Raw genomic sequence first — 25722 nt, 5'->3', positions numbered from 1 at the left:
TATAATAAATTGATGATAATAAAAGTGCCCTCTTTCCAACATATCCATTGTGCTGATCTTCTCACTACATTTAAAAACACATGGCATTCCTCAGCGTTAATAGATGCTGTTTTTAGAATGGTGGAAGCCATATTGTGCAGTGGGCATCTAATGGAAAAGCAGCAGAGACTGAAGATACAGAGACATTTTCCCTACCTCTGACAATGAATTCCTGCCCTTCCACTCGGGTGTCACCCTTGGATCTCTGCAGTAGTGTTATCCAGTGATGCATTTCTTCTGGGGTGTCTGAGTTACAGTGAAGAACGCGGTTTGCCGTGATGATTACAAAGGAGTTTGGTCTTAAAGCAAAAAAATGGAAATGCGTTTAGCAGTTAGACAACATGGGTAATGTTTGCACAACAATTACTCACCCTCAAATTATTATCAATACTTGTTTTGTTTCATTTCAAATAAGTGGAAAAATTTCACTTTCATGTTATTTACAGTAAAGCTATGCTGAGGTTTTGGAAAAATTGACAGAGAATCAAGGAGAAAAACTTTCACACATATCTAACATGTAAAACATGCCTAAATGCCACTGAACAATTTCTGTTGTGTGATTTTAGCTGGTATAATATACAAATACTACTAATATATTTCAAAGCTGTACAGTAATAAATAGGTGCTTTACACCACTGGTTATTTTAAGTGTATGTTATCTTTTCTCTATAAAATTGTATCTTTGTTTAAAGTAATTAAAGTCTTGTTTTTTTACTTAAAAATAATAAACATGTTATACTCACCTGTAGTGGTTTTGCACAGAGCAGCGTGGATCCTTCTCTTGTCGGGTCCTTAGCCGGCGCTCCTGGCCCCTCCCTCCTGCCGAGTGCCTCCACAGCAAGCAGCTTGCTATGGGGGCACCCGAGTTGCTGCTCTGTGTGTCCATTCAGACACAGAGCCATGGCTTGGCCCCACCCCCTCTCTCTCCTCATTGGCTCACTGACTTTTATTGACAGCAGCGGGAGCCAATGGCACCCCGCTGCTGTCTCAGCCAATGAAGAGGGAGAGTCCCGGACAGCCGAGTCTCTCATGCAACCTCGCTGGATTGAGATGGGGTTCAGGTAAGTATTAGGGGGGCTGAGGGGGACTGTTGTACACAGAAGGTTTTTCGTCTCAATGCATAGAATGCATTACGATAATAAACCTTCTGACTTTACAACCATTTTAATGCAGTACATTGTTGAGCCCTGATCTCTGTTTTACAAGAAAATCATTAGGTCTAAATAAAGGATTAGAAAGAGTCATTTATAATTGCACATTAAAGTGAAACATTCGTCTGAAATCAAGTGTTAATAGATCATTTCAGGCTGGCCCCTTTTGCAGGTATAGCTATGCAAAACATTTCAAATAAATGCCTCTACTGTAGGCCCCGCCTCATTCTGCTCTGCACATGCTCAATTGTTCTCTATTCTTCACACTGTGTCTAAAATCTAAGGCACTAGAGGCTTATAAGCTGACAGCTTTATGATTTACTACTGCTAATGGTGAGGGGGAGGTGACGAAAGCAACAGGAATAACACTGTGCAAAGGGAACACAGATTAAGGCGCGAGGAAAGAAAAACAGCCCTGGATAATTCATGTGGGATTGGACTGTCAAATGTATTTTTGGATATATCTATATTATTATTATTTTATTAAAGTGGATGTAAACCTGATTCATGAAATTTGACATGGCACAACTATCTCTAGTGTTTTCGTATCTCTCCAAAGCACTAAGTCCCATGTGTTTCTGCTGCTCCGTTCTTTTGTTATCAGCATGATAACTTCTGACAAGTTCTCCATCAACCAAGATAAAACCAGCCTGAAATTTGTGTTGGGGAGGTTGTTATAAATAGATTAGCAGAGAGCTTGTTTTGTCACAGCACAGCTCTGCACATTCCTTCCTTCCTTTGCCAATGTGGAGAGAGGGTGTGTGCCTTTCCTCCAATCAGCTGTCACACAGTGTATACCAAGAATCCATTCCCAGTGCTGAACAGGAAGAGAAAATCGCTAACACTATGTGCACTTTCTAAAGAATATAGCAAGTCGAAGACAGCAGATATACATGTAAAACTTATGTAGGGAGATTTGTTTCATCCCTGTGTATCATCTGAGGCTTTTCACTTCATTGGGTATACAGTATGTGAGGGTTTACATCCACTTAAATTAATTTCACAGATTTCACTATATGATATTGATTGACGTGATTTTTAGTACAAATTATTATTATTATAGTGTTTGTGCAGCTACTGCTTCCCCATAGCATAACATAGGCTGTTATGCATACATCATTTTTTTTCTATTTCTTTCCCATTTTTCTGGTTGTAAAAACAAGGGGAGTGTTCCAACATCTAGTTTGCATGCTTTGTGCAAACTATGGGCCTACGGTACATGACGCATCATTGAATCTACTTTATTTTGCATGTTGTATTATACATACCTGCTTGATTTGATTGTCTGTACGTCTGCTAACTATTCTATGTATTGAGGAATGTGTTCTGTTCTCTCTACTGGTTATGTACACGCCTTGTCTTTTTACATAAAGAATTTACAAAAAAAATTAAAAAATAGGATTTTTATAACAGCTTACCTGTAAAATCCTTTTCTTTTGATGTACATCACGGGACACAGAGCCTCAGTAATTACTGATGGGTTATATAGGGTATTACTAGGTGATTGGACACTGGTCACACCCTAAACAGGAAGTTCAACCCCCTATATAATCCCTCCCCTTCCAGGGATACCTCAGTTTTGTAGCAAAGCAATATAAGTGTATTAGAAGAGGGGTGGGACCTCCATGTCCCGTGATGTACATCAAAGAAAAGGATTTTACAGGTAAGCTGTTATAAAAATCCTATTTTTTTTCTCATACATCACGGGACACAGAGCCTCAGTAATTACTGATGGGACGTCCCAGAGCAATGCTATCTGAGGGGAAGGGACCACACAACATAGGGTGTAATCAGACCTGAGGACTTCGTACCGCCGCCTGCAGCACACTACACCCAAAGGCGATATCCTCATGCCTTCCCACATCCACCTGATAAAATTTGGTGAATGTATGGACTGAAGACCAGGTTGCGGCCTTGCAGATTTGAGCCATAGAGGCCTGGTGATGCACCGCCCAAGAAGCACTAATAGCCCTTGTAGAGTGTGTCTTGATCTGAAAAGGAGAAATTTTCTGTTTCAAACCGTAAGCTTGAATAATCATTTGTCAAATCCATTTAGAAATGGCAGATTTTGACGCTGCCTGTCCTCTATTGGGACCTTCTGGCAGCACGAACAAAACATCCGTTTTGCGAATTTGAGCAGTTGCTTTCAGATAGGCCTTGACTGCTCTTACTACATCCAAAGAATGTAGTGACCTTTCTTCCGTAGAACAGGGATCTGGAAAAAAGGAAGGCAGAACAATATCTTGGTTTAGATGAAAACCTGAAACCACCTTCGGTAGGAAGCTAGGATGAGGGCGCAATACCACCTTATGCATGATCAAATAAGGCTCTTTACAGGAAAGAGCTGCTAATTCTGATACTCTTCTAGCAGAAGAAATGGCTACTAGAAAAATTTACTTTCTTGTCAACAAGACCAAGGGAATTTGACGTATTGGTTCAAAAGGCTGTTTCTGTAAAACGGACAGAACCAAATTCAAGTCCCAGGGGTTTAGGGGCGCCCTAACCGGAGGATTAAGACGCATCACCCCCTGCATAAAGTTTCGGACCAAAGAATGTGAAGCAAGTGGCCGTTGAAATAATATATGGGCGGCTCAGTGGTGTAGTGGGTAGCACTCTTGCCTAGCAGTAAGCAGGGTCGCTGGTTCGAATCCCAACCACGACACTACATGCCTGGAGTTTGCATGTTCTCCCTGTGCCTGCGTGGGTTTCCTCCGGGTACTCCGGTTTCCTCCCACATTCCAAAGACATGCTGGTAGGTTAATTGGATGCTGTCTAAAATTGTCCCTTGTATGTATGAATGTGAGTTAGGGACCTTAGATTGTAAGCTCCTTGAGGGTAGGGACTGATGTGAATGTACAATGTATATGTAAAGCGCTGCGTAAATTGACGGCGCTATATAGGTACCTAAAAAGACCTGGCCCTTGATGGTACTCAAGGCCAGCTTCATTTCTAATCCCATTTGTAGAAAGTCAAGAATTCTACCTATTACATATTTTCTGGGATGCCAACCCCTGGATTCACACCAGGATACATAAGCTTTCCAGACTCTATGATAAATCACTTTGGAAGCTGGCTTCCTTGCATTGATTAAGGTAGAAATCACAGGACCTGAAAGCCCACGACTCTTCAGAACGTGGGTTTCAATAGCCAAACCGTCAAATTTAGCGTTTGTAAGGCAGGATGGAACACTGGACTTTGAGATAGCAGGTCTGGCCGTGACGGTAGGGTCCACGGGGAACCCACTGTCATTTTTACTATTTCTGCATACCAAGCCCTCCTGGGCCAAGCAGGGGCTACCAAAAGTACCGACTTCCTTTCCTGCCTGATCCTGCAAAGGAGTCGTGGCAGTAGCAGAATAGGCGGGAATGCATAAATCAGTGAGAACCGATTCCACGGAATCACCAATGCATCTGTCCCGTATGCAAGAGGATCCTTTGTCCTTGCCACAAACTTGTCGATCTTTTTGTTGAATCTGGATGCAAAGAGATCTACATCTGGAACCCCCCATCTTTGGCATATGGCCCAAAAGATGTCGGGGTGAAGAGACCATTCCCCTGGGAATAACTGCTGGCGACTTAAATAGTCCGCCTGCCAGTTCTCTATCCCTGGAATGAAAACTGCCGATATGCATGGCACATGCTTTTCTGCCCAGACTAAAATCTGGTTCACTTCTCTTTGAGCTGCCTGACTCCTGGTGCCTCCCTGATGATTGATATAAGCCACTGCTGTGGCATTGTCGGACTGGATCCTGACTGGGCAACCCTGTAGCCTGAGAGTCCAGGCTTTTAGGGCTAGATATGCCGCACGGATCTCCATAATGTTGACAGGTAAGGTCCTCTTGGTTTTGGACCATACCCCTTGGACCGCAGACTGTTCGAGAACTGCTCCCCAACCCGAAAGACTGGCATCCGTTGTTACCACCGTCCAGGTAACCGGTAGAAAGGATTTCCCTTTCTGCAGGCTTTCGGGTATTAACCACCAATTGAGGCTCTGACGCACTGCATGAGACAGGTGCATCGGAAAATCTAATGCCTGGACCTTCTTGTTCCAGGCCGACAGGATACTGTGTTGCAGCAGTCTTGAATGAAACTGAGCATGGGGAACTGCTTCGAAAGAAGCCACCATCTTTCCCAGCAGCCTCAAGATCTTTGTAAACACTCGAGGTGCAGTGGCTAGCCCGAAAGGCAGAGCCACAAACTGGAAATGGCACCCTTCTATTTCGAAGCGCAAGTACCTTTGATGAGCAGGAAATATGGGTACATGCAGATACACATCTCTGATGTCTATTGGTGCCAGAAATTCTCCTCCCTGCAGGATGGAGACTACTGACCGAATTGATTCCATGCGAAAGGATCGAATCCTTAGGAATCGATTCAGATCCTTTAGATCCAGAATGGGTCTGACATCCCCATTTGGTTTTTGGACTGTAAAAAGGTTGGAATAAAATCCCAATCCTTGATTCTTCGTGGGAACCACCATGATGACTCCTTGCGACAAAAGTCGCTCTAACGCTAGAAGGAGCGACTGCTTTTTCTCTGGATCTCTGGGGACATTTGATCTGAGGAAACGAGGAGAGGGGAATTCTTGGAACTCCAGTTTGTAACCTAAAGTTACCACGGAGATTACCCATCTGTCCTGGAAATCCTCCTGCCAGAGCTCTGAGAACTGCAGCAGTCTTCCCCCCACTCAAGCGAGCAGGGGCGCCCCTTCATAAAGAGGCCTTAGCATCTTGTCTAGCAGGCTTCTTCCCCCAGGACTTCTTTTGTCCCTGGAGTCGACTCTTGTTTCTAGACCAAGACGGAGGAGGCCGTCGCGACTGCCTGGAGGCTGATGCTCCTGGCACTGGGGAAAGAGTCCATTTGAAAGAGGGACGCTTAACAGGTAAGAGAGTGCTTTTCCTACTAGAGATCTTTTGGATATAATTGTCCAAATCTTCTCCAAACAGCCTTGAAATGGAAATCCAGACAGAAGTTTCTTACATGGTGCTTCGGCTGACCAATTTTTCAACCATAAGATTCTACGCATATGCACCAACCCAAGTGAAAGACGAGAGGTCTGCATGATAGAATCTCTGATGGCATTAACAGCAAAACATAAGGCCGCCGGAAGGTTAGCCAACCCCTGGGCCTGCTGTTCAGGTAGAACTTTGATGACCTGCTTAACATGGTCTGTTAAGTATTGACAGACTCCGATTGCTGCCACTGCAGGTTGAGCTACTGAACCTGCTAAGGAGAAAACATCCTTCAACAGGGATTCCATCTTTTTATCAACAGGATCCCTGAGCATCTGAACATTGTCTACAGGACAAGTCAGATATTTATTTACGGAGGAAATGGCGGCATCAACGGCCGGTATCCCCCACATCTTTATAAATTTTTCCTCCATAGGATAAAGTGTTAAACGTTTTTTTCCGCCTAAAAAGTTTTCATCTGGGTGATCCCACTCAGAATAAATAAGCTTTTCAAGTAAATTATGAACAGGAAAAGCATGTGTTGTTTGAGGAGGCTTCAGTGACTGCAAAGAAGAAGAGGGTTCTTTAACTGATACAGATACAGGTAACTTAAATGTGGAGCGGACCAATCCAGAAAGGATCTGTACTAAGACTTTCTCATCCTGAGAAGCCGAAGAGGGCCCTTCTCCGCTTGATTCCTCAGAGGAGGAATCATCCGTCCCATCTGATCCTCTGAAAGGGATTCTTTTCCCTTATCCCAGAGTTCCTCAGCCTGAGGGTCCTGTGTAACAGAGAAAGACCTAGTGCGTTTTCTTCCACTGAGTGAAGATGCAATTACAGCCATTAATCTTTCCTCTAGTCCATTAATGGTTGAGGAAAAAACCTCCTGCGTTATATATACAGGGGCTGAAGTGCCAGAAGCAGATGCAGCCCCTGACCCCAATGGCTCTCCCTGGCTAGGCGTCCCTGGCCCTTCAGGGGGGGAAGGTGCTGCAGAAGGGGGGGTCCTCAGAGCCTGAGGGAGATCCCCTAGAGCCTCTGTTTTTTGGGGTATTTGTACCTCTTCTACCCATAGTGCAAAGCAACAAGGTGGAGGTATCACAAAAATGAACACTGACTGCTGAGCGATGTAGTCCGGCAACAGCCACTGCTACCAATGTCCAGTCTAGTGTTTCTCAGTAAATGCTGCCTAGGGAATGCCTGTGTCCCACCTTACATGGGACCGTCAGCTCTGTGTCCCTCCATAGGCTGTGTGCACCTGATAAGTGTGCTTCATATAGCCTTGCAGCCGGCGATGTGGGCGTCTAATCACGCTGGACGTTGCGCTGACGCTCCACCCCCCCTCCTCTGACCACCCCCCCTCGCTTTTTTTCAAAAAAACAGTGCTTTCCCGCGCGAGTTGACCCTCCAGGACAAGTGTGGAGGGGAGGCTGGGGGTGGAGGAGGAAGGAGAGAGGCCGGCAGCTGATGGGACCTGCCATATGGTGGTGGCAGCGGTGGTAACAGTGCGGTATACTACTGCCTCACAAACCACTGTCCCCCCCCAATCTTGGGGGGAATATCCCTAAGGAGAGCCCCCCATCACATCCTACCTGGAGCTCAGCTGGAGGAGCTGTGCAGCGGAAACACTGAGACAGACAATCAAGCATGAGAAGGTATGTGCTCTTGGCAGCCCCCGGTGGCGACAATAGGCATAGCATACATTTACTTAAAGGAGAAACCTACTAGAATTAAAAAATTCTGTGGAATCTCCCTTACCTTATCCAGCTGCAGGGTTCTGTTATACAGACCCAATCTTCACCTCTCACGGTGGGCTCCGTTTGGAAAACCTTCAGAGACTGGGGCCCCCTACGGATAGGGGGATCCGCAGTTCTAGGCCTGTAAAGCACCCGGCCAAGAATAAGGCTAGAAAACCAAATTCTGAAATGCGGGGTCCAGCTCTCTAAAAAGAGGAAGCGTTACAGGTAAAACCTTGTTTCTTTGGACATGAGGCCCAGGTACCATCCAATTCGGCCTAGAAAGGACACTTTGAAATGGATCCGGTTCGCCTGGCTTGCACCAGTATAGGATATAGGATATTCCCTTTGGAGCTCAGCACAGGACATCTTTACACATCCAACACCTAAGACACTGGCGAAAAAACTGAGGTATCCCTGTAAGGGGAGGGATTATATAGGGGGTTGAACTTCCTGTTTAGGGTGTGACCAGTGTCCAATCACCTAGTGATACCCTATATAACCTATCAGTATTTACTGAGGCTCTGTGTCCCGTGATGTACGAGAAAGAAATGCTGATTAACACTGTACAGGCCATGGCATCCATGTGAATAAGCCCCATGACCTCATTTACACATACAGCTTTATAACTCAATAGGGTTTTATCTTTTAGATTTAGCAGGAACTTTGTTAGGTAGATTGCCCTGTGGTTTCTAACAGAAGCCTTCAACCTATCAAAACCATTTCTGTTACATACATGTTTAAACTGCATGTGCAATTCAAGCACCACCAAACACATAAAGTGTACTGGGAATTTGGTAATAAAGGGGGTCTGATTACTATGTTCCGCTCAAAGAACAATAAAAAAGTAACTATAATGTTCTTACTTTTGTGGGGTTCTATACATTTTTATAGATAAACCTCTTGTTTGATGAAATGCCAAAACCTGTGTTGTAGTGCTTCTTGTTTTAGTATTTTATAACATTTCATTGTTATTTAAGTATATGTTACAGTTATTTACAGTATCTCACAAAAATGAGTACACCCCCTCACATTTTTGTAAATATTTTATTCTATCTTTTCATGTGACAACACTGAAGATTTGACACTTTGCTACAATGTAAAGTAGTGAGTGTACAGCTTGTATAACAGTGTAAATTTGCTGTCCCCTCAATATAACTCAACACATAGCTATTAATGTCTAAACCGCTGGCAACAAAAATGAGTACACCCCTAAGTGAAAATGTCCAAATTGGGCCCAATCAGCCATTTTCCCTGCCCGGTGTCATGTGACTCGTTAGTGTTACAAGGTCTCAGGTGTGAATGGGGAGCAGCTGTGTTAAATTTGGTGTTATCACTCTCACTTTCTTATACTGGTCACTGAAAGGTCAACATGGCACCTCGTGGCAAAGAACTCTCTGAGGATCTGAAAAAAAGAATTGTTGACTACATAAAGATGGCCTAGGCTATAAGAAGATTGCCAAGACCCTAAAACTGAGCTGCAGCGTGGTGGCCAAGACCATACAGCGGTTTAACAGGGCAGGTTCGACTCAGAACTGGTCTCACCATGGTCGACCAAAGAAGTTAAGTGCACATGTTCAGCGTCATATCCAGAAGCTGTATTTTGGAAATAGACATATGAGTGCTGCCAGCATTGCTGCAGAGGTTGAAGGGGGTGGGGGGTCACCCTGTCAGTGCTCAGACCATACGCCGCACACTGCATCAAATTGGTCTGCATGGCTGTCATCCCAGAAGGAAGCCTCTTCTAAAGATGTTGCACAAGAAAGCCCGCAAACAGTTTGCTGAAGACATGCTTTAGGGACATGGGACATGGATTACTGGAACCATGTCCTGTGGTCTGATGAGACCAAGATAAACTTATTTGGTTCAGATGGTGTCAAGTGTGTGTGGCGGCAACCAGGTGAAGAGTACAAAGACAAGTGTGTTTTGCCTACAGTCAAGCATGGTGATGCGAGTGTCATGGTCTGGGGTTGCTTGAATGCTGCCGGCACTGGGGAGCTACAGTTTATTGAGGGAACCATGAATACCAACATGTACTGTGACATACTGAAGCAGAGCATGATCCCCTCCCTTTGGAGACTGGGCCGCAGGGCAGTATTCCAACATAACGACCCCCAAACACACCTCCAAGATGACTACTGCCTTGCTAAAGAAGCCGAGGGTAAAGGTGATGGACTGGCCAAGCATGTCTCCAGACCTAAACCCTATTGGGCATCTGTGGGGCATTCTCAAATGGAGGGTGGAAGAACGCAAGGCCTCTAACATCCACCAGCTCTGTGATGTCGTCATGGAGGAGTGGAAGAGGACTCCAGTGGCAACCTGTGAAGCTCTGGTGAACTCCATGCCCAAATGGGTTAAGGCAGTGCAGGAAAATAATGGTGGCCACACAAAATATTGACACTTTGGGCGCAATTTGGCCATTTAACTTAGGGGTGTACTCACTTTTGTTGCCAGCGGTTTAGACATTAATGGCTGCATGTTGAGTTATTGTGAGGGGACAGCAAATTTACACTGTTATACAAGCTGTACACTCACTACTTTACATTATAGTAAAGTGTCATTTCTTCAGTGTTGTCACATGAAAAGATATAATAAAATATTTACAAAAATGTGAAGGGTGTACTCACTTTTGTAAAATACTGTATATAATCCCAAGAAAGTTATGCAATTATAGTAAAACACACAGAACAGCAAAAGCACTCTAGGCCTAGCCACCAATTTAAAACCCCTTTTAGCATGAACAACCGCTTATTCCATATTCAGGGTTTATATAATATTTTTTTCCAACTCTAGTTAAGCAAAAGGATTACAGTATCTTTATGGCAATTGGGGCCCAGTATAGACAAAGATGCATGCTTAAGGCTTACCTGTCAGGGTTATCAGAAGCACAGACTGAATCAATCATTCCAACATCCAATGTGCCCTGTAGAAAGAACATAATAGTTTGCTAAGTCTACATGTTTAAACAATCACATACTGTATTACATCAGTTAAGCAAAATAAGTTTAGCTGATGTCATTTTTTTCTAACATCCATTTTTGTTCTAAAAAATGCAACACGAAAGAAATGTGAACTATAGGAACTATTTAATTACTGTTAGAATCAAATTTACATGTAGGTCTAATGAACAGGCCTTAATCTAATGAAGAGGCCTTAAAGGTGTTAGTTAATACAATATCTATTTATTTTCCTCTGATCATGTAAATACGGAATCCTATTGTATATATCAAATAGTGCCCTTTGTTGTCAGACTTTCAGGTCATCTAATTGCCAGCTCCTATCTCTCCACAGTGACTCACCTGTTGATGATATCCTGCTTGCCAGTCCTGCCTACTTAAGACGTCCAGTCCAGATGATCTCTGCCTTCGCCTTGGTTACATCTCTAGAGACGCTCTCCTGTGTTCCTGTTAAAGACTTGCTTGGCTGACATTCCTTCTGTCTCCAGATCCTGCTTGCTATTCTACTACGCTCATCTCTGGCTCCCTGACGTTTTGGCTTGTCTGACTATCTGTTTCGGTTCCTGAACTCTGGCTATGTTTTGACTATGTTTACTCTGCTTATCTTTTTTTATTATTATCAAACAAGTGTGATTTAACTGTACTTCTGTCTCAGTCTGATTCATGGTTTCTGACACAGACATTATACACTTCATACAAGAAGTAGGGTGACTCTTGGGGAAGGAGGGGGGCAAGGTTGGAGTAGGAGCAGTTGCAACTAAACTTGACAAAAAAAAACCTTTTTGCTACTAAGTTCCAGCCACAATGGAGGATTCTGATGAAAGCCACACCAGGTAGATCTCTCCTTTTGGGTAGCTCAGAGTCTCTTGGCGTTCTTCAAAGCAGGTCTGCACACTCACGCTAAAATGCAAATAGGTGGTCATTTTGGCACTTTGGGGAACCTTATTTTGAATATTGGTCACCAAAGAAAGAGAACAAGATTATTCATAAAACAGGATACTGGGCACAGGGGAGTAGGGTATTTCTATTTGTACTGTGGACCATTGGGCAACATGAAAAATAATCAATTTTATAGGTATACTGGGCAAAGGAAGGATAGTGTATTAAGGGTGACATGTAAGAGGGGGTGTGTGAAGTTCAAAATATGCTCCTGGGCCATATGGCTCTAAATGTACCCTTGAATACAGAATTAGACACAAAATCACATGATAAAGCAGAATTCATTATCTGGAATTATTTTTGTAGGATTTAATGTTATCAGTGAGACAGCTGTGTGCAGACATAGGGGTTGATTTACTAAAACTGGAGCGTGCAAAATACGATGGAGCTGTGTCAATTAAGCTTTGACAAAAAAACTGGAAGCTGATTGGTGTCTATGCAGAGCTGCATCAGATTTTGCACTCTCCAGTTTTAGTAAATCAACCCCATAGTTTACACAATCAAAACCCCACAAATGTAATCTTGCTTATGTAAAATATTGAATACTATTTAAAGATATATTTCCAAACCCATAGGACAGAATGAAAAACCCCTTTTCCTTCTCATCCTGAAATGGACGATTTCTGCACAATAAAAACATATACAAGTAAATTATTTTATTTAATCCAGTGATAAGAGGTGGCAGGAAATTAAACCATCTTCTTATATATCCCGTTCAGTAAACTCTCTGCATCTAAATTACCAGCATCCCCCATATGCTGCGGGCATTGCTATTAAGTTTGAACTGTGTATGTTGTATCACTGGCACTTCAGCAATAGAATGGAGACTTGTTGGTGGGGAAAGAGCAGGATACTCTGGCTAGGAGACCTCAGTGTCCAAAATTCTAAGAAACATTTGTAGCCACAGGTGATTAACCATACGATCTCATCTCGTCTTGAAGGCAATCACCTTTTCCAAAGACTACCTACTAATGACACAACATAAGCATGTCAACTGATAACTTTTGGATGTTTGGTATGAACAAATGTTTTAGACTTAATGGTCTTTCAGAAAGTTTTATACACTTTAAAATGCCATTGTTTTCTTAAAAAAAATAAATAAAACACAGTCACTGAAAACAGTCTCTACAAGATGATATGTTCTTTTTTCACAATAAGTTACAATTTATGTACTGCATTCAGGTGAATCCAGATGTGCAAAGGAGTTTTGCTAGCTGACAGATATACAAGTTGTGCAATGCACATAGGTTTAACAGGATTAATATCGAGTAGTAAATGACTGCGCTTAGGATACCACGTAGGTCTGCAGCCTCCCCTAATGGAGCTCCCCTATGGGGTCTCCAGCTGATAATATATAGTATAGTAAATGGGGTAAGTGGCGCTATCTAGATGTTATACGGTTATCCACATATATGTGGGGATATATATGTGACCATAAATAGTGTATAATTTGTTGCACAATAAAAATATATGTGAGAGTGAGAAATAAGCACCTCTATTACAGCTAATAAATTACCATAGCTTTCCCCACTAAACAATATCCATAAACGGGTTCTCTCACTAATCCTTAGTGCTAAGTAGCTGTGATAAAAACATAAACCTTAGGATATTCACCCACGTATATGTAGGTATTACTTTCAGTATACCAAAGAGTGCCAAAAAATGTGTTTTAAACTACAGCAAAAATATAACAAAAATATTGTGCTTTGAAAAAACCATGTATGGAAAATTATAAAAAATCCGCAGCCAGCAGACTTGTTATAAATCCATTGTTGTGCTAATGTAGCATATATAAGTCAATTGCATGTACACGTATTAATCCATAAAATGTGCTTGTGCTCTTCTTCAAATGGTGTGACATGGAACACAAATAGTGACTCGGGTGCTCTCAATTTCTTCAAGTGATTCTGTGCTCCCCCTCCTGGGTCCCCACTCACCGAATCCACATGCTCCTGCAGGGGCAATGCGCGTATGGATGCAACCACTGTTGCGATGTACAGAATGGGCTCCCATCTTCAACTGAGTTGTAGAAATCTGTATTCAGTTCCTCATAGAGGGAAAGAATTTGGGACTCCCATAGTGTAGTATCTCGTAAAAATAACTTTTATTTAAAAAGCCAAAAGACCCTAATACAAAAACCTAGTAGATTTAAAACAAATTAAAAATCCCAGACCAAGCTTAATCAGCTAACTAGGCAGTCGTCCACTAAACTGCAGATGATATGGACGGCTGCTAGTATCAGTCAGGGCTGAATAGTTGGAACAAGCGCTATGAACATACTGTGGAGACAGAAGCGCCGCACTGCGTACCAGCTGCGTTCCACTAACTGCTACAAACAGGAAATGACGTAGCGTGCGTAGCGCCGTTGTACGCGTTTCGTCATAGACGTCCTCAAGCGACGGTGCCCGCATGCCACGGACCACGTCATTATATGAAAGAGTCTCCATGCCTGTCCCGGGCCCCAATCTTGGAACATCCAATTACGATTAGGAGTAGAGGCGGAGCATTAGGTATAGGCACTCGGGCCTCGGTGTATTGTCCGCAGTACATACTAATATGAAAATACCAGTATTCGAATTACTTATACTTAAATTAAAACAGTAGATTAAAACAATAGTAGTATCTTGAGGTGGAGACCATGGAAGACTCTTCAGGTACACAATGCATACTTAACATGTATGGCGCAAACAAACACATATAATTAACAATCTCCTGTGCTATACCCATATGTAGAGATCCCCCTAGTGTTGGCAACCAGTACCTACATTCCACACCAACCCAGATATTACCTGGTAAAACGAATAATCCACCAATATATGCCTAAAAAATCATATAATCTATACAAATAGGCTGTGTGGATATGTGTGCATAGAGATATGGGTTGTGTCTCCAAAGCAGGCACTATAGATGGACGATCTCTCCGTATTACATACCTCTCTCTCTAATGCTGATATTCAGACATAATAGAAATAAATCTAACGGGGTGGGTACAGAGGGAGGGGTTAATATTATAATTTTTTTATTATGTATATGAGGGGCATCCCTATTTAGAAACCTATAAAGTATACCTCCTAAGCCAACAGGGAAACATAGGAAAGGAAAGAGAGAAGGGAAGTCTACACTTATAAAATAAATCGGGAGATTGACATATATTACTGGTAATGTCCTAATCTAATGCTTTTAGGGTGATCACGTCACGTGATCCCAAGGGATATATATTACTGGTAATGTCCTAATGTGATGCTCTTAACGTGACCACGCCATATGGTCCCAAGTCACTAGGTATTTACTGCCATGCACTACTCAAGGGTTGGCTATGAAACAGTTCAAGTCAATATCTAGGTTGAGGCCCCCCGGAGCCAGGGACCCCAACCTATATATCCAGGCGGTTTCATTTTGCGAAATAAGTGTGGTTTTGTTTCCGCCTCTCCAATGGTCCCTATATGATTTTTTAGGCATATATTGGTGGATTATTAGTTTTACCAGGTAATATCTGGGTTGGTGTGGAATGTAGGTACTGGTTGCCAACACTAGGGGGATCTCTACATATAGGGTATAGCACAGGAGATTGTTAATTATATGTGTTTGTTTGCCGTACATATTAAAAATGCTTTGTGTACCTGAAGAGTCTTCCATGGTGTCTACCTCAAGATACTACTATTGTTTTAATCTACTGTTTTAATTTAAGTATAAGTAATTCGAATACTGGTATTTTCATATTAGCAAGTACTGCGGACAATACACCGAGGCCCGAGTGCCTATACCTAATGCTCCGCCTCTACTCCTAATCGTAATTGGATGTTCCAAGATTGGGGGCTGGGGCAGGGATGGAGACTCTTTCATATAATGACGTGGTCCGTGGCATGCGGGCACCGTCGCTGAGGACGTCTATGACGAAACGCGTACGACAGCGCCACGCACGCTACGTCATTTCCTGTTTGTAGCAGTTAGTGGAACACAGCTGGTACGCAGTGCGGCGCTGCTGTTTCCACAGTATGCTCATAGCGCTTGTTCCAACTATTCAGCCCTGACTGATACTAGCAACCGTCCATATCATCTGCAGTTTAGTGGACGACTGCCTAGTTAGCTTATTAAGCTTGGTCTGGGATTTTTAATTTATTTTAAATCTACTAGGTTTTTGTATTAGGGTCTTTTGGCTTTTTAAATAAAAGTTATTTTTACGAGATACTACACTATGGGAGTCCCAAATTCTTTCCCAAATTCTTTCCAGGAGGGGGAGCACAGAGTCACTTGAAGAAATTGAGAGAACCCGAGTCACTATTTGTGTTCCATGTCATACCATTTGAAGAAGAGCACAAGCACATTTTATGGATTAATACGTGTACATGCAATTGACTTATATATGCTACATTAGCACAACAATGGATTTATAACAAGTCCGCTGGCTGCAGATTTTTTCTACAGAGCACTTATTATTTTTATAATTTTCCATACATGGTTTTTTCACAGCACAATATTTTTGTTATATTTTTGCTGTAGTTTAAAACACATTTTTTGGCACTCTTTGGTATACTGAAAGTAATACCTACATATACGTGGGTGAATATCCTAAGTTTTATGTTTTTATCACAGCTACTTAGCACTAAGGATTGGTGAGAGAACCCGTTTATGGATATTGTTTAGTGGGGAAAGCTATGGTAACTTATTAGCTGTAATAGAGGTGCTTATTTCTCACTCTCACGTATATTTTTATTGTGCAACAAATTATACACTATTTATGGTCACATATATATCCCCACATATATATGGATAACCGTATAACATCTAGGTAGCACCACTTACCCCATTTACTATACTATATATTAACAGGATTAATATAATGATTAAAAAATAAACTTAGCTGAGTAATGAAAGGATTTTCACTTACCACAGCATTTTGTGGATTTGCTTGCTCATCGTGCATCTCCCGAATCTCCTGCTCTGTGGATGAATGGACCTGGCTCATCACACTGAACCATTGGCTGTAGACACATGATAGCAATTATTGGATTCTGCACCAGCACATTCATTCCCTGTCTATGCAGCACATGTTTTCAGTTTTTCTTAACTCTGCTTCACTACCACATGACTCAAATACATTGCATTGCTTAGGGTTGTTGGTAACAAAATAACAATTAAGCAAATTAATATTGACTTAAACCAAACCTGTGCTTTGCCCATGTAAAGCAAACTATATTTATTTTAATGCCCCCAATCAACAGCATATACTCATCCTTTTGCTCCTCTGCTTCCCCATTCAGCCATCTGATACAAGGATAAAATCCCTGTTTAAGTTCCAGTTATATTTTTTGCTCCCAGAGCTGAGCGTAGCAACAAGGTGTTAAGTAAGTATATACTGCTGAGGAGAAAGGCATTAAAGCAATTTGTATGTGCTCATCATATGCTTGCTTTAAAATGAGAAATATTTAAAATGTACAATATTTAACTCAAATTGTATGTTAAGCCAACCCTTTTTTTAGTTCTTGATAGATTGAAGAAAGGTGATAACCTTTGTTAAGTTTTTATTAGTGTCTGTGCCCTTGCTAGGGAGATTCACACTCTACTGGTCCCTGGTTCAGAAAGTGAAAAATCCAAAATTGTTGCCACAAGAACAGGAGGTCCATTGAGTGAACATGTCCTGATGACAACTGTCTAGTACCAAGATCAGACCTTTGTGTTGCTGCAATATGCAGTGGCACACCTTGCACATCTTAATGTGTCACAGTGCCAATCTTTTGTAATGACACCTCAACACACTAAAGCAACAATCCTGCATGTAAAGCTCTACCATGCACTGCTTTATATATATATATATATATATATATATATATATATATATAAAAAAGTTAAGGTGCGGTTTCCATTTTGCTGGGGTGCAATGGCTGCCCAATCCAAATGTGTCCTGGCCTATAAGGTGATATCCCCTTCGTTTAAAGAGATCACCTCTTAAGCTGGCCATACATGAATCAAAATTTGGCCAGTACCAGCCCTAGTTTGATTCATGTGTGGCCACTGTGGTTGAATAAAAGTTGATCTGTCGGTCGACTTCTGTTTAACTGCTCTGTCAGTATTTTCTCACTGGGTCAGCTATTAGTGTTACAGCAATTCCTATATTCTTTGCAATAAATAAGCTTAGTATAGTGTAATTAAATCAGTAAATGTTTTAAATATATGTAACATATGTAAGACACAACAACAATGTAAGACAGCTGGAATTGCTGATTTGTGTCTCCATGTCTGGCCCCTTCCACAGTATGGTCCAGCCATGTGGACGTGCAGAACGCTTTATATGAGTTGCCCCCTTTGTTTACTATCAACATACCCACACTCATTATCTCATCAGTGTTTTGTGACCTGTACAGTACTTTGTGATGACATGTATTTCAGCAATGCATGAACAGAACAGCCACACAATCAAAGGGCACCCTGCACTCCACTTTTTATATATACTTGTGTTGCATTTAAGGTATAACTAAAGGAAATAGTTTAGAACATCTGTCAGGTTTTTATTGCTGTCTGAACCCCCCCCCCCTTAGGAGATTCTCCCTCTCTAATTGTCCTGTTTACCATTGTCATTGAAATTGAAAGTAAAAGAAAATAAACTTTAAAAGGGGTTATAACCCTCCCTTACTCTATCAAAAATTGAATTTTTTTTTCCCTATAATTCTACTTTAACATTTATCATACATTAAGATATTTGAACACGCTGTGTGACTAGCTAACAACAACTGTGGACCAGTCAAAAAAGTGTGTTTTAACAAAGAAGCCAATAGGCATTTGCCTTAAGATGGCCATACATGGATTGAATTTCAGATTATTCCTGTTGAATTGGCCAAAATATAACCCATGGATGGCACTGCTGACATCATCCAACACGACAAAAGTCAATTTTTCCATCTACTTATGTGGAAGGAGTTGGGTGGAAAAATATTGGCTGAGTTATGTCTCTGGCTGCAGTACTGTTTGAGTGACTAAGCTGGAGCAATCATGTAGCTAGAGATGTTTTAGTAAATTCAAAAATCATGGTCTGCATACTTGTTCTGGGTCACTGGCTCTTAAAACTTTGAAGGGATTAAATGGGCGTGACAGCCAGGCAACTAGCATTTTCAGAAGAATGGTCAGCAATGGCTGTCCAAGTTTATCTTGCTGCCTGAGATTTTACTTCTTTACCAGCAGATGGCACTGCAACCATACTATTTCATTAAACAGCAAAACAAAAAGCAAACAAAGAATGCAGCTTGCTATTAAATAGTATGCAGTAGGAATTATACATATCAAAATAAAAACTATTTATTCAGTGTAACCAGACTTAATGGCTGTTTAAAATTAGATATTCTATTTTATTTGCAACATTGATATTTTAAGCTACATCATAGGTAATCACATAACAACAGAACATCCCGCATCTCCAAAGATACATGAGATGTTCTGTAGTCCAGCAGTGGAGAGAATTTAGGCACCACTGACAACACTGCTTTAGTAGAAGCTCCCTGGATTTTGGTTGGGATCAATAAAAATGTTTTCGTACACAAAATGTTTTTAAAGAGAAAACTTTGGAAAATAAACATGTTTTGCTAAGAGGTTTTGCTTATGTTCTTTCCCCAGACATACATTTTAAACCAATTGCTTTTAAAATAATTAATAACATATATTACCAGTTTATTTATAAATACATTTTCAGCTATGCCATAAATTAAACTGTTCATCATCTTACAAACACATGCTCACCATCCACTTGCCAAATATGTCCTTGTTAATGTCTACTATGGTCTACATCCACTCCCATACATTAGTGAACTTAGTCAAATAGGGAAGGGGTTATAACAGTTATGCCCCGTACACACGGTCGGATTTTCCGATGGAAAATGTCCGATCGGAGCGTGTTGTCGGAAATTCCGACCGTGTGTAGGCTCCATCAGACATTTTCCATTGGATTTTTTCCGACACACAAAGTTGGAGAGCAGGAGATAAAATTTTCCGACAATAAAATCTGTTGTCGGAAATTCCAATCGTGTGTACACAAATCCGACGGACAAAGTGCCACGCATGCTCAGAATAAATAAAGAGATGAAAGCTATTGGTCACAGCCCCGTTTATAGTCCCGACGTACATGTTTTACATCACCGCGTTTAAAACGATCGGATTTTCCGACAACTTTGTGTGACCGTGTGTATGCAAGACAAGTTTGAGCCAACATCCGTCGGAAAAAATCCTAGGATTTTGTTGTCGGAATGTCCGAACAAAGTCCGACCGTGTGTACGCCCTATTAGACCTTGTGTACACGGACGCTTAGCAGCTCTTGAGTGCTGAGTAGCAAAATCCTAGATGCTTTCTGGTGCCCGAGGAGCTACGTACAGCTACCAATACAAGTGAAGAGCTTACGCAAACCGTGCTTGGGGTAAACGATGTATCAGCATTTATCCGCGAATGCGTGTTCTACGCTTCTCCTCGAACAAGCCCCTTCCACGTTTGGACAGAAGCATCATATGCACAGATAAACACTGATACAGAAGCCAAGGCGTTTATCTGAGCACGGTCACATGCAGACATTTACATACTACTGAAGAAATCTACGTCTTGACGTTACGCATATAGGGACGGAGCTTAGGTGCTGAAGTCACACCGAGGCCATCTCGTGAAACCAATGTTTTCATGCTCGATCAGCTAGCACTGCTTGAAGTGCCACATTTGTGAGTGTTTTACTTATTTTAGGTGGGAAATAAGTGATTTTGAATACGGAGAGCACTAGATTTTGCCATTTCTTTCCTCTTATATCTGACATTTGATGAGAGATATCGGGGCTCTTTGAGCCTATGAGAGGGAGTGTGAGAGACGGAGGATTCAAAGCACCAGCACCACGCCAGATATATCTGTCATCCCCAGAGGATAAACTGCGGATTTTGAACCGCTGGTGAAACGGGTCAAAATATGAGGTGAGCAGCCTATGATACTGGTGGAGGTGAGCACGAGCACTTTTGGAATTCTTTGCACTCTTTGGTGGATCCTTTTCTGTGGATTTACTACATTAAGTCACATTTTATTTATCTTTCATGGACTTTAATCGTTTTATGGACCTTTAATTTAACTTTAGGATTATGGTCATTAAGATTCTGAATTTATATGAGCACTTGATTACACATATATTTTTTGTGATATAATATTGCAGTACACTTAGTAGCGCAGCACTGTATTTTGTTTATAATTAGGCATTCACATATATTGATGGCTGTACATGGCACATGTGTCTCTCTGGGTACCAGAAAGCGCTGGCAATTTTACACCTTAGCACATAGCAGCTACTAAGCATCCATGTACATCCTAAAGAAAAAAGAAAAATAAACAAATACAGATTTTTATTTTTATTTTTTTTTTTTTTTATATTTTTATTAACTGAAAGGTGATGATATTGATAGATTTTTTGCTTTTAATAACATTACTATATTTCCATTTGTTTTAACTGCTACACCACAAGGGAAGGGGTCATTCAAATATATGTAAACAGCAAAGATGTGCTGTAACCCTCTCAACCAACTAGCTTTTAGAAGGTTTGTGGAATCCTTTAATAAATCTGATCTGTAGACATGGTAGGATTTGCCATTAGGTCTGCACCTATGGGTAGCACAGACAAAAAGGCGGGTGTCCCATGTATTGACCACACATTGTTCCTTGTCCTCTATAGAAATATAGTCTATATAGACATATACAGCAAACTACTTTTGTAAGCTAGGTTAGGTCTATCAAAACAAAACCACTTTCTAAGTGTGTTGATCCTAGCAGAGAGGCGTTGCTTTGGGTGTAAGAGATGACCCTGTCTGTTCCTGGTTGTTGTAAGTCTTTATATCACTGGTCTTTGCAACATGTTCAAAAATTAACCTCAAAGGTGTTTTTTTCTCCTTTAAATATACCTCATATTTATTTCTTGCTGGTTGAAAGAAACGCCTCGTGAACTATTGACATATAATGTCTAAGGCTGGCCATAGTTGATCCGACTTTCTTTCCTGAAATGCGAGTTGCAGTAAATAGTAAATCACTAGATTCTGCCATTAATACAGTCAGTGTTGATGGGGGAATCCCTCCCACGGAGCCACTGTGTTCTATTATATAGCTAATGGAGGTTATTTACGAAAGGCAAATCCACTTTGCACTACAAGTGCAAACTACAAGTGCAAAGTGCACTTGGAAGTGTAGTCGCTGTAGATCCGAGGGGGACATATGTGCAAGGAAAATTAAATACAGCATTTTAGCTTGCACATGATTGGATGATAAAATTAGCAGAGCTTGCCCTCATTTCAGATCTACCCCTCAGATTTACAGCGACTGCACTTCCAAGTGCACTTTACACTTGTAGTTTGCACTTGTAGTGCAAAGTGGATTTACATTTCGTAAATAACCCCCACTGTGTTGCTATTGTGTTGAGAACACACTGTGATTATTGCTAGAGGCTATAGCTGCTGGGAATAAATCACATGAAAAACCTGACAGGCTGATTGTACCCAAGTTTAGTGATCGATCAACTTGGGTACAATCAGCCTGCCCATACATGGTTCAAACCTTGGCCGGTCCCTGCTAAACCGGACGAGATAAAAACCGCCTATGGCCAGTTTAAGGATTGTGCCAATTAATCTGAATCATCCTTAACCACTTTGCGCCCGCGCTATAGCCGAAAGACGGCTGCAGTGCAGACGCTATCTGCTGGGTGGACGTCCCTGGACGTCCAGCTGTTTACTTCCACAATGTGCGCTCCCGCGGGCGCGCATCGGGGAAGTTCTGTGCTGGCCGTGTCCCTCGGACACAGCCAGTCACAGATCGCCGTAAACGGCCAATGACAGCGGCCGTTTACAGTGCGATCAGCGGTGCCAATGAGAGAGGATCTCATATGTAAACATATGAGATCCTCTCTCATCGCCGGCTCTCCCTCCTCACACAGAGACAGCGTGTGAGGAGGGAGAGCGAACCACTGCAGCGGTGAGTGTAAAGAAAAAAAAAAAAAAACGGAAAAAAAAGTCGTCAGTGTCATCCCTCCCCACTGTCCTCTGTCGCTAGTGCCATCCCTCCCCACTGCCATCCGTCCTCAGTGCCATCCCTCCCCACTGCCATCCCTCCCCAGTGCCATCCGTCCCCAGTGCCATCCTTCCTCAGTGCCATCCATCCCCAGTGCCATCCCTCCCCAGTGCCATCCCTCCCCAGTGCCATCCCTCCCCAGTGCCATCTGTCATCAGTGCCACATATCAGTGGCATCTGTCATCAGTGTCACGTGTCATCAGTGCCACGTATTAGTGCCATCTGTCGTCAGTGCCACGTATTAGTGCCATCTGTCATCAGTGCCATGTATTAGTGCCATCTGTCATCACTGCCACGTGTCATTAGTGCCACATATTAGTGCCATCTGTCATCAGTGTCACGTGTCATTAGTGCCACATATTAGTGCCATCTGTCATCAGTGTCACCTGTCATCAGTGCCATGTATTAGTGCCATCTGTCAGTGCCACGTATTAGTGCCAAATGTCATCAGTGCCACGTATTAGTGCCATCTGTCATCAGTGCCACATATTAGTGCCACCTGTCATCAATGCCACGTCAGTGCCATCAGTGCCACGTCAGTGGCACGTATCAGTGCCACGTCAGTATCATCAGTGCCACGTATCAGTGCCATCTGTCATCAGTGTCACATGTCATTGTCCTGGTGCTCCAGGGCCTTCAAAAGTGTAATAGGTAGTCAACAAGTTAGATGTGTAATTTATGCTCCTAGAACACCTGATGGTGCTCCCTGCATGTTGGGACTCTGTATGTGGCCAGGCTGTGAAAAAGTCCCACACCTGTGGTATCCCCATACTCAGGAGGAGTAGCAGAATGTATTTTGGGGTGTTATTTGTGGTATACACATGCCATGTGAGAGAAATAACCTATTATAATGACAATTTTGTGTGGGGGGGGAATCTTCATTTTGCAAAGAATTGTGGGAAAAAAATGGCAACATCAAAAACCTCACCATGCATCTTACTAAATACCTTGGAATGTCTACTTTCAAAAAAGGGGTTATTTGGGGGGTATTTGTACTTTCCTGACTTGTTCGGGTCACAAGAAATGAGATAGGCCACCAGTACATCAGGTGTGATCAATTTTTTATGATTTGCACCATAGTTTGTAGACTCTCTTTCACACAGACCAAATAATATCCACTAATTTGGGTTATTTTTACCAAAGATATGTAGCAGTATAAATTGTGGCCAAAATTTATGAAGAAAAATTAATAATTTGCAAAATTTTATCACAGAAACTAAGAAAATGCGTTTTTTTTTCAAAATTTTCGGTCTTTTTTTATTTATAGCGCAAAAAATAAAAAACCCAGAGGTGATCAAATACCACCAAAAGAAAGCTCTATTTGTATGAAAAAAGGACAAAAAATTCATTTGTGTACAGTATTACATTACAGTAATTGTCATTCAAAGTGTGACAGCACCGAAAGCTGAAAATTGGTCTGGGCAGGAGCGGGGTTTGAGTGCCCAGTAGGCAAGTGGTTAAACTAAGCTTAAGATTACAGTTTGTTATTCTAAAAACATAATAAAATGATAGACATGTGGCTTCATAATAGGACTGTTCTATTAACCTGCTGTCATCCAGGTTTATTCTAATAAAAGCATTCCATTAACTGATATTCAAAATAAGACAAGATCTTTTAATGAAATAGCTTCACAAAGCAGGATAAAGAGCAATGATAAGACTGGGAAAGGCAACAAATCAGATTTCAGTCTAGTGCAGTGAAATAGGTAACAGAAGAATTCTGACTGGTTGCTCTGTACAGTGTTAATTCCACTTTGCCTAATTACAGTAAATCGTTCAAAGATGGTTCTTTCATTAGACTGCATTTTCTTACCTTGCATCTTCTGGTGACTCAGCAATTAAATGGTATGTCCGATTTTCCACTACTATATCAATACCATTTTCCTTGCCTGTGTTGTCGATGATCTCTCTAAAATATTTTTTGGAGAAAGGCATATTATTAAAGAGGAACTAAACTCTCTATTATTAATCCTTATGCTTCTAGCATTAGTAAATTGATAGGAAGGCATATTATATTAACTTGTTTTAACCTTTTTTTACATTTCTTCAGTTGCTTCCTGGTTTCTGGCCTAGGCTAAAATGTTATCATACATCTCAGGTGTACTAATTTTTAATTTTATCTAGTGCAAGGGAGGAGGGGCTTTCTCAGCTAAGCACACACTCCTGTCTGCATGTCTGAGCTAAGGACAGATGGATTCCAGAAAGTAAATGCTACATGAATCATCTGATTTTACACAAGATGGCCACTGCTAGAAATGTCAGGGGGTGGGGGTTATCAAAGTGATTTCAACAAAATAACCCAGGGGGTTGAACGAAAAAAAAACCTCACAGATCCCAGCATCAACACAAGTGCTACTAATGCAGGGATCTCCCAAGCTGTACTATTGTATTCATCACCTTGCCCCCAAGTCAGAATACACAGATCATTGCTGCAAGTGCTCATTGAATGTTCTTCTCCCAGCATGACCATTAGACCAACCTCTGTTAGACAGAAGTAAACATGTACCAAAATTTGGCTGGTTCAGCAGGAAAGATACGTGTATACCTAGCTTTAGTCTTAGATAGAATCAATGGCAGATTTCAGTGAGAGCTGTCAAAATTAGCTACTGCTGTAGTGTTAAAATCTGCTAGATGTTGCATGCACTGTTTATCTGAACTTGTATCTGTATATCTGAACCTTCACCTTGTAAAACAACCCATTCATTTTAAAATGAAAGGCAAAACATTTCTGTATACAAATACTTTTTTTTCTTTTTTTTATAAGTGATCACATCACCACAGTTCTCAGCTACATAAGGGGCTTAGAGAGCTGAGGATGGAGAAACAGCAATACACCGATCTTCCCAGTGAATGACGGTGTGTAGGGGGAAAGGGGAGGGCGAGAGGCA

At 41.7% G+C, this 25722-nt stretch overlaps 1 protein-coding gene across 1 annotated transcript in view; it reads right to left on the bottom strand.

The window, feature by feature from the left end:
- MYO10 (myosin X) overlaps positions 1 to 25722 on the bottom strand; it is a 280901-nt gene that overhangs the window by 31531 nt on the left and 223648 nt on the right. Inside the window, exons 27-30 of the mRNA XM_073630851.1 lie at positions 24648 to 24743; positions 16662 to 16755; positions 10745 to 10800; positions 196 to 338 (exon numbers count right to left, since the gene is read on the bottom strand). Coding sequence (XP_073486952.1) covers positions 196 to 338; positions 10745 to 10800; positions 16662 to 16755; positions 24648 to 24743 — 389 coding nt within the window. The remainder of the gene's footprint in view (positions 1 to 195; positions 339 to 10744; positions 10801 to 16661; positions 16756 to 24647; positions 24744 to 25722) is intronic.

The sequence above is a fragment of the Aquarana catesbeiana genome, linkage group LG05 (genome assembly GCF_042186555.1).
Source record: "Aquarana catesbeiana isolate 2022-GZ linkage group LG05, ASM4218655v1, whole genome shotgun sequence".
Lineage (NCBI taxonomy): Eukaryota > Metazoa > Chordata > Amphibia > Anura > Ranidae > Aquarana > Aquarana catesbeiana.
Note: the sequence above shows the minus strand (reverse complement) of the source record. Positions and strands in the feature narration are given on the sequence as shown.